This window comes from Cricetulus griseus, chromosome 7 (assembly GCF_003668045.3).
Source record: "Cricetulus griseus strain 17A/GY chromosome 7, alternate assembly CriGri-PICRH-1.0, whole genome shotgun sequence".
Taxonomy (NCBI): Eukaryota; Metazoa; Chordata; class Mammalia; order Rodentia; family Cricetidae; genus Cricetulus; species Cricetulus griseus.
Window position 1 is genome coordinate 45,198,300 of NC_048600.1, and position 12,064 is coordinate 45,210,363.

Sequence of the window (12,064 nt, forward strand, 5' to 3'; positions counted from 1 at the left end):
ACAGTTGTTCTGTGGAGCCTCTCTGAGGAAGAGCTGGCCTCCCCCCCCCTCCGGTGTTTATGCATCACAGTGGGCAGTTATTTTATCCTCTCAGACGATCACCCAACATCCCCGTGCGCCTTTCTGCATCTCACGCCTATGATCTTCCTGCTGGTCCCTGTGCAGTAAACGGCCCGTCCCCGAGGTTTCTCCCGCACTATCTGGCGCTATCAGGCACACCTTCTCCTGCTCCAGCCATGTACCAAGTTTTGCGCAGGGCCTTGGCCCTCCTGTGGAAACACCTCTAGAATGTGGTGCTGGATGTGCTTGCTGCTCTAGCCTCTTGATGGGAAGAGCTAGGAAATATGAGGCTCCCAAACCCACACAAGGAAGAGAATATGAGTGTGGCCCTGATGACTCTTGGGGTGGCAGCTGAGGGAATTCTTCCTGCCCCATGCCCCTTTCTGTGTCCTCAAGACAGGTGTAGTGAGAGGACAGGCTGTGTCATCTTCCAAGGGCTGGGAAGAAACTGCCCGGCGCCAATGGTGGGGATGATCCGTAGGCTGTCAACCCTCAGATCTGGGGTGAGGCTGAAGGGGAATTGTGTGCTTCACAGTCTGTACTGTGAATTTTAACCTAGCCTGCTACATCAGGTCTGCCAGAGGGTTCATTTTAGCTTCTCTTTGTACATTTGTGCAGAGGCTGAGTATGAAACACTCCCAAACCATATTCAAACCAACAGTACCTGATAAACACAGGCAGAACACAGGTAATGTGTCTATGCTGACCTGACACACCAGGTGAAAGAGCTTGACGTAAATGATTGTCCTCTTCTGCCAGTGCATTTTAACGTGCAAGCTACAAAAACTACTGCAAAAACCCAGCAGTTGGGACTAGGGTGGTAGCTCAACTGGTAGAATGTTTGCCTTGCAAGCATAAGGCCCTGACTTGATCCCCAGAGTCCACATAAAAAGCCAGGCATGGTAGCACTCATTTGTAATCCAGCCAAATTAATCTACTTGTCAAGCCCCAGGACTCAGTGAGAGACTATCGCACAAAACAAAAGGTGGATGTTGACTGAGAAATGATACACAAGGCTGACCCCTGGCCCCCACGGCCCTGTGTGCACATGGGCATGCACAGATGCAAAGTACACAGAAAAACAACACCAAACAGCAGTTTTCTGAAGAAGTTTTAAGCCAACAAACTCAAGGGGACTAATTCAGCATCAAGCCACTGTCTCTCACAGTGGCTTCAGGGATTGTTGACTGGTGGCCTGGGGTGGCAGTTGAGGCCGTGGCCTCCCTGAAAGATGGAATGGCCTGTGGTCAGGAATCACAGTGTATTGTATGGGCCCTGCAGCATGTCTCCCTGAAATGAGGTCAAGGATGTGAGGAACTATCCCTAAGTTTATAGCAGGGCAATGGGACATCAAAGGCTCAGGCCTGGGACCCTGACTACACATCAACCCCTCTGGCGATCACCCAGCACTGACTGAAAAGCTGTGCATCGCAGCTGAGTAGCTGGAGTTCTTACTGGCAGGGAAGCCCACTGCCTTAGGGCAGCGTGAGGGCCCACCTGCTCCAGGACGCACCCATCTGACAGCCATGTAGCCAGGAGGTTCTAGGCCGTTTTCTGTTTCTGTTGGCAGTACTGGGGATGGGGGTGAGGTGGGTCTGTAGGAAGTGGATGCAGGGGTGGCGGGGGCGGGGGGATGCTTAGACACCCCGCCTCTGTGGCTTATTCAGGGTGTGAGGGTGATGAGATGATGAATGGAAGTGTGAGTGGGTGGTCATCTGTGATGTGGGGTCTGGGTTAGGCAGGGGCTTAACTGATAACCCCAGAGAAATGGAGTCCTAGTCAGAGCTTCCAGTGCAGGCAGTGGCCTGGTAAGCACAGGGTTAGTGGACATGCTCACAATACAAGAGGTGCCGCATCCCCCCCCCCACTTTGGTGTTCCTGTGCCTGTATGTGATAATGCTGAACACTGAGGCAGGGAACACGTGATACAGCAAGGTGGCTCATCTTAGGGCAGATAGGAGGAGAGACAGAGGGGGAGCGAGCCTACATAGTTGACTTCCTCCTGCTTTTGCTGTCTGGACCCTCGCCTCTATTGGACGGGGCTCCCCCTCATCCAGGTGTGGCTCCTGGGAATGCACTAGCCTAGATCTGTGGGTTGGGCTGTCCTCTTCAGACTTCCTGCCCTAGCACCCATGCCAGTGTCACTGTAGGCCTGCAGGAGGTCTGGAGTCACTCTGCTTTAACTGGAGGGAAGGCATTGCATGCAGGTGCCTGGGTGAGAGGGAGGAGCAGTGTCCACCCTGGCTCCCCAGAAGAGCCCACAGGATTGCTCTGCCCTCTGCCATGGGAATATGGCAGTGTTACGTGTCTTCTGGCTCACTTTCCAGGCAAGCTGACTCCTCCCTCTCAAAAGGTGTTAGGGGACATCCCACTCCTTCAGTATCCGACTGGTGATGTCAGATGGAGGGGGCACTAACGTCACTGAACTGCAGCGGTCTTGGAAGCCTCTGAAAGGTGTAGGGCTAGAGTTAGGGCAGTTGGTGGTCTTCTTATGCATCCAGGACACCCAGGGTAAGGAGCAGGTGTGCAGGTTGGTCCAGCCTTGGTTCTACATTGAGACCCACACCACACATACCTAAGCAGGTACTGCCCCTCAGACGGACTGGGGGTTAGGGTCCAGACCTGTCTGGGGACTCCCACCCCACATAGCCACTTAAACCTAAATGCAGTTGAGCTGAAGTTTAAATTTTTTTAAATTTCTCCCTCAGTCACGAGCCACAATTTTAGATCTCAGAGGCCCATATAGCAGTGGCTCTTTTACCATGTCTTGCAAACCCCGGGCATTGCAGATGGAGCCACAGGGCCATGGTGTCTGACACTTCCTCAGGATCCTGGTCTGTGGCTTTGAGGCTGGGCAGTCTGTAGCTCATTTCCACACACAGGAAACGAGAGAAAGCCCGGGAAAATGTGTGCCCTTCAGCATGCTATCTATACGTTAAATATTTGGAATATATTAATCCGAAAAAAATCTGGCTAAGTCTAATTTCCGTTGAGGGGAAACACATTCGTATTTATCCAGAGGCAATAAAGCTGTGGAGGTCACTTCTGTGGATCCCGTTTCCAGGCTAGCTGGCGACACCTGCAGAGATCTAAGCAGTGGGGGACACCCGGTGGCTCGGAAGTCTGGTTGTCCTAGCAACCGAACATTAACAAGCACCTGGGACCTGGGTTGCCGCTAGGGTCACCATGAGGGCATGTGGGTTATGGAGGTCACTTCCTGTTTCTCTGAATGCCCAAGGACATCCTTAAAATGTGTATTAGCAATCTTCCAAACTTCGAAGCTGGGGCATGTCGTTGCCAGTAAGTCCATTTCTTTTTTTTTCATAATTTGCTTTTTAAGACAGAGTTCCATCCACTCTGTGGCCCTTTGACAGTGAACTTAGGGCAACCCTCCAGCCTCAGCCTCTTAAGTGCTGGCATTACTGGCATGAGGCACCACAGCTGGCTTTCATGAGTACTTATAGCCTGCAGCCTGCAGCCAGCGCTTTGAGAAATACCTGCTCTCTGAACAATCCTGTCCCTCTAGGGTCTAGTGTCTACCTCCAGCCCTGTTCTGAGGCTTGGTCTCCACACTCCACTCATGGCTTGCTCCTCCTTTCCTGAGTTAGACTGTACCTTCTTTCTTGTGGGATGCCCAACACAGGAAGCAGCATGGCTAGCGGGGCTGCAGCCCCGTGTTTGTGCCTGCGTGTGGATTCCTGTGTAGAGCCACAGATGCCCAGCCGGATCGAGACGGGGAGAAGGAGGAGGTAGTGGGGAGTGAAGAGATAGGCCACACACAGCAGTGCTCCTTTCCCCTGGGGACAGCTCTGTAGTAAATTCCTTTCAGTGCCCCCAAGGGCAGCTTTGAGCATTCTAAGCTGGGTGGGGCATCTCCATGTGGTACCTGCTCTAAAGGTTGCCTCAAGGCTACATGGCAGCCATTGTTTGGGGGTTTCTGTAAGATGATCACACACACACACACACACACACACACACACACACACACACACACACACACACACTCAGCTGAGGCCATTGTTTGGGGGTTTCTGTAAGATGATCACACACACACACACACACACACACACACACACACACACACACACACCCGCACTCAGCTGAGGCCATAGGCTCACTATGAGTTTGAGGTCAATCTGGAACTCATAGTAAGTTGCAGGCCGGCCTGGGCTCCAGGACAAGAAAGACTCTCGTCTAAAAACAAAAATTAAACAAAATCCAAATCTTGGGTTGAGTCTCCATCACAGATGCCAAAGACAAACCTAAATTCTCAGAAGCAACTTTGCAGAGCATTATCTGTAATAAAACCACAGATCTAAACTTGGGAGAATTTGGAAAACGTGACAGCATGAGTTCCTAGATCTCTGGTAGTCTGGCTAACAGAACACTGCTTCCTCCATGTGACATGTAGCTGCCTGGTGGCATAGGGAGGCAGGGGGGTTGCAGTCCTGGGACCCAGCAGATCCCACATCACAGCTGCAGACCTCAGACTCTGAGGTCAGGGACACAGAGAGTAGGGCTTGCAGCTCTTTGGAGATTAGGGGTAGCCTCCCCCATGATGTCACTGCTTGGGCTAGTGCAGGCCCCAGCTGTGTTACACACTGGTGGGCACCATGTGGCCCATGGAGTTTCTGTTACCTGTACCCCTTCCTTCCATGCTAGCAGTAGAGCAAAGCAAAATTCTGCTATGCTAGCTCATAACTTCTCCTAAAATATAACCTATGAAAATTAAGGAAACTTTTAAAAGCTGCGGGCTCCCTCCAGGGCCATCATTAGAAGCCCCTGGGGTGGCAGAGGGCGGGCGGCTCACTGCTGGAGTGACAGCCAGTCAGGAGGGAGTGCTTTGCCCCCTTCTCCCTGTTTTTAACGAAGGAGCTAATGGATTTCCTATTCCTCACGTGGATGGTGCTGTCACTTTTGAAGGATCCATCTGCGCTATATTTAATTACTCTTTCTGACTATCTGAAGTCATTCTGACTAGCTCATGCAGCCTGGTTGCCATCTTCTTCCTAGAGTGGCCATCTCAGGGAAGCGTCCTCTGAGCTGCTTCAGGTCTGGCTTCTTATTTAGGGAATGAGCTTGGCCTTTGACACAAGTACCTAGCTCCAGGTGATATTTCACCATGTCTCACGTATGATGCTCACCACCCTTGTCTAACCCCTGGCTTGGTGCCAGGTCACCTCTGGTCCTTTATTCCTCACATGGCTGAGTGCATCTGTGTCCTCACTGTCCCTAGCCTCCAGACAGGAGTGACAACTGGTCCCATGCCATGGCATGACTCCTGTGCTACTCATGGTGATCTGGAGCAAGAGATAGCCTTTGGGGTGAGCTTTCCCACCTGATGAGCTAGCATCCCACCAATAGGGCCTTCCAAAAGTTTCTACCACTCCCTGCTCCCTAGATCTTCCATCCCATCCCACAAATACTCTGATCCCCTCCCAGACTGCTGGGCCCTCAGCTTGGCTTGGCTTTGATTGGCCTTGTTTGGCCCCCAGCCTTGCATCCCGCCAGGTGATGCCTGCCTGCCTCTCACCTACTATACATGTTCATCAAGTTGGTGGTCCTGAGACCCCACCTCCCTTTATCCCTCATCTCAAGCTGTCTTTCTTCCTGGTTGCTTTTAGCATCAAAATCTCTAGCTTTAACTTCTAGGCCTCTGTTGGGCTGAGGACACCACATCCCTGAGCCACTCATCTAGACAGCCTCCCTGTTAGGGCAGCTGTCCAGTGTAAAGCTGCCTGGCCTCCTGTTGCTGGCTCCTTGTACCCCATCTTTCCATCATTTGTCCAGCTGAGGCACAGATGAGGCCTCTGGATGGGTGTCTGGTGTTTTTCTTCTTTCATCTATGCCAGTGAACAGAGGGGCCAGCACCATCCATTGGTTTTATCTGAGAATAAGTAATGTCAAACCTAGCCTAGGAGTAGGGCCCAGATGTCCCTCTGCCTCTGCTTCTTCACACACTTGCAGTCTCTGGTGTCTAGAATCTTCTGCCTTATTGGCTGTGCCTTACATCTGTTTTCTCCTGGTTGTGTTCAGTCTCTATAGATGCCTGAGCCTCCTAGACAGCATAAGAGAAACACCTAGATGGAGCTCCTGGGTTTTGGTGACCTTGCATTGAGAACTACATGGTCTCTGCTTCCATTTCCTCGTGCCATTAGTGTTTGCACTTAGGAATTTAGTTCAGGAGGAGTCCACAGCAGTGTGCTCCGCACCCAGGCTGGAAGGAAGATAGGAAAGCAGCACAGCTGGCTTTGGGAAGCCACAGTGATCACTGTGAACAGCTTGTAGGCAATTGAGAGTGGCACACCGTGAGTGTTTCCTCAGATACAGCACGGAGATGTGGCCAGACTGCCTGGCCTCTCACTACTTCTGAGTGGTGTCATATCTTTATCCCCATCGTTCAACAACTAGGCCATTTTCATGTGTTACTGGGAAATTTGTGTTTCCCCTCCCTCCTGTTTCTCTCCCTCTCGGTTGTTATTCTTGCTTACTTCACCCCATTGTTCTCCCATCCTCCCTCTCTTCTACTCCCTCCACTCTTTTTGTTGGTTTTTTCAAGACAGGCTTTCTCTCTGTAGCCGTGCCGGTCCTGGAACTAGCTCTGGAGACCAGGCTGGCCTGGAACTCAGAGATCCTCCTGCCTCTGCCTCATAAGTGCCAGGATTAAAGGTGTGTGCCACCACCACCCAGCTGCACCTGGCTCTTATTCTTGAAACAGGATCTCACTAAGTTGTCCAAACTGACCTAAACTCTCTCTGTAGCTGGGGATGACCTTGAATTCCTAGTCCTCCTGCCCCCACCTCCAGAGTGCTGGAATTACAGGTATGTACGATGATGCTCAGTCTATGGATGTAGTGCTAGAGGTCCTCCCAAGGCTTCATGCATACTCCCAGTATGCACTCTACTAGCAGTCTCTCTTAAATATGAGGCTTCCGCTCCTTCTTAGGAATAGTTTCACAGGCATACCATGGTGCATCTGTTCTCATCTGTGGTACACAGTGAGGATGGTCCCTGGAGCCACCCAAGCCTGTTGCCCGTATCCCAAGAAACAGCTCTGAACAGAGAGCTTCTCTAAGCTGATTTGAGAAGTCGTGTGGTACCATTCCACATGTACAACTTCCCAGGTACAACTGGCCAACTATGTGACTGGAAATGAAAGAGGCAGACACTGAAGTGAAGGTTCTAGAACCAGCTGTGTGCCCCCACATGAAAGCAGTCCACACAGTGCTGCCATTCAGGATCCCTCATAGGCCTGTCCTGACAGCTGCCTGATATGACACTGGTGAGACTACCCCTATTACCCCAAGTACGAGCTAGGCAAGAACAGCACTATTTCCAGAGACCTGGACAGTAGGCAAGACCCTCCCTAGCTGCTCCTGTAGAGAGAAGCCTTGGCTCACAGGCAGCGGGAGGGGACTGTTCAGAATGCAGTTGCACAGAGTTGCATTTCACAGTTGTAGCTGCCTGTCCCCTGTAGAAGGTGTCATCCGATCTGTCCACTGCATAAGAATTTGGTACACTGGGCAAGAGTGGCTAACTACCCACCCACCCACCCTCACTGGGCCCCTGGCAGTGTGCTAGTTATTTATTTTTTTCTGGGGACTCATCTCCTGCCATGCTGAAGCAGCAAACAATGGCCTTCCTTGTGTACACTGTGCAGCTGCTGAGACACCACAGATCCAGGCAAAGAGGACAAGCAGGTGGGAGGGCAGCAGCCCTTCCCTCCCTCCAGGGTGTCTGTCACAGGCCGCTCCTACCAGGGTAGGCCCAGCTTCTGTCAGAAAGATCCCAGTGAGCCATAGCCATTCCATGAACTGGGACAAGGCAGAGGGTCCAGTTGGAAGAGCTCCCCAGGCCTTGTCTCTGCAATGTCTATCCAAGTAGGACTGGAACACCCTATCCCCTTCTGAAGGCCGTGGTGGTGGGACTCACACACACCCTCCTTCCTGTTATAGACAGCTTGTCTTTTGTCACCCTGCCCTGTCATGCACCCCACCCCCAGCCCTGTCACCCTGCCTCTCTTGGCACTTGGATGCATTTCTGGATTCTGCCATTGTGTATCAATCACTTTGATTGGTGTCACTCACGGCACTGCATGTTAAAATTCCATTCCTATGTCTGCAGATCGAGGTGGCAATTAGGCAGGCTCTAAGCTCTGGGGAATGTGTCCCCTAAAAGCTCTGAGACTGTGTGTGGCATCTGTCACGGTGCCAGCTCTACCCTGCCCCAGGGCTAGCAAATGGGTCCCAGCAAGGGGTGGGCAGTTTTGTGGGTGTGGGGCAAACTGGTGTTCATCTTGCTCAGTATGGTATGGGGTGGACTCCCTCTGTGGCCCTAGATTTGCTCTATGATCTCTAGGCTTCTAAGTTCTCTTAGTGCCCAGTAGAGGAGGGGACTGGAACATGTAGTCTCTAAGGTTCTTCCTCAAAATGGTTGCTGCTAGTGACTCTCGGGGATTACCAGACACTTCTTTGATCCATGGACACTACCACTACCAGCCATGAAATTCCATGAGGCAACAGGCACAGCCATGTGATATGTATCCCAAACTAATGGAAATTATCCCCAGGAAAACCAGAGGGATTGTTGTGCAAGGGGGAATCACTCATGGGAAAAGGGGGACAGTTGTGGGGGAGGCGGCGGAGGTATTGCTCAGCACATTTTTGAGTGCCAGCAGGACAGGATTAAATCATGCGATGCACAGAGAGACACAAGCTCCGCTGCTGGGTATGGACAGTAGCAGGAGCAGCCGGGCCAGGGGTACCCAGAAAGCTGTCCCATCCCAGACTTCAGAAATGGCAGTGTTGTCATTAAATGGGGGCCTTGCTTCCTTTTATGGGTTTGTAGCTCTCCTTAGCCCTTTAGTGACAATTCACAAATGCTCTCCTTGGACTAGTGCCAAGAGCAGGGAAGCTTGGCACAAGAGGCCTAGCTCTACCTGACACATATGGCTCTCTAGCTCAGCAAGCCCCAGCTGCTGTGACCACAGCCCAGCTTCAGCACTCAGCAAAGCACCGACCTAGACCGCATCTCTGTCCCACTGTAGCTCCCAGAGCAGGCAGTGCCTGTCAGAACCAGCCCACAGCCTGTCACTTTGCTAGCTGTGCCCTCCTCATCAAATGGATGGCTTCCAGGGAGGCAGCCATTGAAATGGACCAATGAAGACCCTAGCACAGGCAGAGAGAGGGGCTGGCAGGGGGGCCTGAAGCCAGTAGAGCCTGTGGCTTAGGGCACAGTCCTTTGGGGGTGGTGTGTGAGGAGTAAATGGGGGCAGGCACAGCAACATGACCCTGATCGCGGAGAGTGGATTTTCTATTTTAGAGCTATTAAGATCTACAGGAATGTTGTGAAAATATACCTGACTCCCACATTTCAACACCAGACCTCTGTGGTTAGTGCCTCACACTCCCCTGTTCCCTTCACCACACTGCTAATTAACTGCTGTCCTCACGATTTACACTTCCTCTGTTTCCCCTAAATTTTTCTTTGTTTGTTGGGTTTTGCTGACCCAGGGCCCCAGGTAACATTTAGTCACTGCATTTCAGCTGCTTCAGGTGACACTTTTTGGCTCCCCTTGGCTCCCCTTGAAGCCTTGATAGTTTGTTGTGCTGCTCAGAGTCAGTGGAGACCCCCACCCACCCGCCATGGAGCCTGGCTTTTGTGTTCCCTGTGGTAGGGTTTAGGAGCAGTAACACCTCTCTCACTGCTTTGACACACACTGCAAACCCCACCGTAGGTGGCCTAGTCCCCACGCCATGGCAAGATGGTGCTGGGCAGCCTCTTCCTGCAGAGGACCATGACCTGTGTACTATGAGGAGTTGTTCTGGGAAATCTGTTCTTGGCCCTGTGTATTTGTTAAGTCACTTGTTGGTTCTGTTGGTGTGGACTCATGTGTTTCTACTTTCTACAGTATTATCACTTCATTATAATTAGCTATTTTGTAAACTTTTAATTCTAAGATAATTTGTATAGAAAAAGGCAGCGTGGGGAGCTCCCTGTTCCTCTGTCCTCTGGAACTTACCCTGCAGTCCTCCTAACTGCCCCTTCCTCTGTGAGGTACACTTGTACATAGTCACTCCCGTCACTGTGAATGTCCGATTGTCAGCACAAGGGGACAGCACAGCCCTGCCTGGCATCCTAAGAACTTGTAGGGAGAGGGCATCCCTAGCACCATCAAGTCACCCCCACCCCTTAGATGGTGATAGCGATGCCAGCAGTGGGGCCTTCTGTGCCACAGGACTCCCCTCTTTTTGGTCTTTGGGGATGCCAGGCTCACATGTGGGCTGTCCTCATGGCCATTCCTATGCTGAGTCCCCACTGGAAGAATAACCAATGTCTACACAGACACAGAGCAGTCTGCCCTCTCCAGGGCTCACAAATCACTGTGTTTGGGTTTGCTGTTCCCTGGCTGCCAGCTTTGCCTGTCTCATTTGACCTGGGTCTGAGTGAGAGCTGCCCTCCCAGAGTGTGCCGTGTGTTGTACCTATGTCTATGCTGGCAGACTTTCCTTGGGAAGGACATTTACAGCTGTGATTTTTCACATAAACCTAAAAACAAAAGGCTTCCCGCAAATGCCCGTGGGCAGGCATACCTAAGTGTGGGTTTCAGATACAAAGTTTGTGCTGCACCCCACACAGGATGGCAACCGTCATCTAAACTGGGCAGCACAGATCTTGTTTGTTGAAAAGCAGGAAACCCAGGGTTGCAGAATTCTCTGGTCCCGGGCTCTGGATCACCCCGCTCAGAGCTCTGCCTCTTGTTTCCTATGAAGACAGACACACAGTGACATTTTCTTGTCTTAAGTCTCAGTCTCATTTTAAGGACTTCTTGGTCAGGCTGAACTTGGGAGCGATTGCTTTGTAAACATTTCACCCTATTGACCTTCCTCTTTGTGTGTGTCCCATCCCGTCCCGTCCCCCCACCCCTTGCAGGATGGGAGTCACAGCTGCTGGAAACAGGATTCCTGGGAATCTTTCTGTGCCCTCTCTGGACGTTGTCCCGCCTCCCTAGGCACACCCCCACATCCCGAGTTGTCCTGTGGGGCTTTCGTTGGCTGATCTTCAGGATCATGCTTGGAGCGGTAAGTGGAACTGTCGTGTAAATGTACTTGGGAATAATGTCCTCAGAGCACACCTGTAACTCTGCTGGGCCGGGCTGGGCTGGGCTGGGCTGGGCTGGCTCATCTGGAGCCTGGATGCCTCGGTGCTGACCTGTAACTGCTCTCCTGACATTGGCCTAGCCCTGCGCAGGATGGCCTGCTGTAAGTAGTCCACTCATCTGTTCTGCCAGCCACATTCACAATCATTTTTTGTGGGAAGCAACCACGACTTTGAGTCCTTTTCTGGAGGAGACTTGGGGAAGAGCTGTGTCCTCTCTCAGAATGTCTTGGATGTCTCCAAGGTTGTTTCATGATGATGAAAGTCATGTGCCATTGAGATGTGTTGGTGAATGTACTGCAGTGGGAGCCTTACTTCTTGCACTGGGGCAGCTTCTAGCTGCCTCTTTCTGTGTCTGACTTCTGTTGAGTCCCTAGCTTGCTTGCTTCTAAGAATGTCTCTCACATAAGCCAGATGTGTTCAAAATCTTCCTAGCCTAGCATGAGAATCATGTAACGGCCTGTGGGGTTGACGGCCTTTGCCTGCTCTGGGGCTGCTCTACGCAAGTCTGCTCCTCCCTACCCCAACCCCGTGTCCTTGCTGCTTCCCCTGCTGCTTTTGCTTCTACCAATGTGCACTGCTGAAATTTTCAGACACATTATTTGAAGCTTTGAAGTGAGGGCGAGGTGTCTTGCTTTTGACTTCTGGATTACACAGAAAGCGGCCGTGTCCACTTCCTTGTTTGCCACTTCTGGCTCTTTAATGGGATCTTTATTCTTCTAGAATTACAAGCTGTTAGCTCTTCCATACTGCAGCCTTATTGGACAGATTCTCTCTACACGGATCTCTTGGCTGGCGTTTATGTTTTCTGAGGGGACCAACCCAAACATGCAGAGAAGCCGAGGCAC

General features: G+C 51.6%; 1 protein-coding gene across 5 annotated transcripts in view; it reads left to right on the top strand.

Moving 5' to 3' along the window:
• Positions 1–12,064, top strand: part of Lmf1 (lipase maturation factor 1) — a 96,199-nt gene that overhangs the window by 33,541 nt on the left and 50,594 nt on the right. For all 5 annotated transcript variants that reach the window (XM_027425055.2, XM_027425054.2, XM_027425053.2 and 2 more), the window contains one exon: positions 10,992–11,140. In XM_027425055.2, the coding sequence (XP_027280856.1) occupies positions 10,992–11,140 (149 nt within the window). The remainder of the gene's footprint in view (positions 1–10,991; positions 11,141–12,064) is intronic.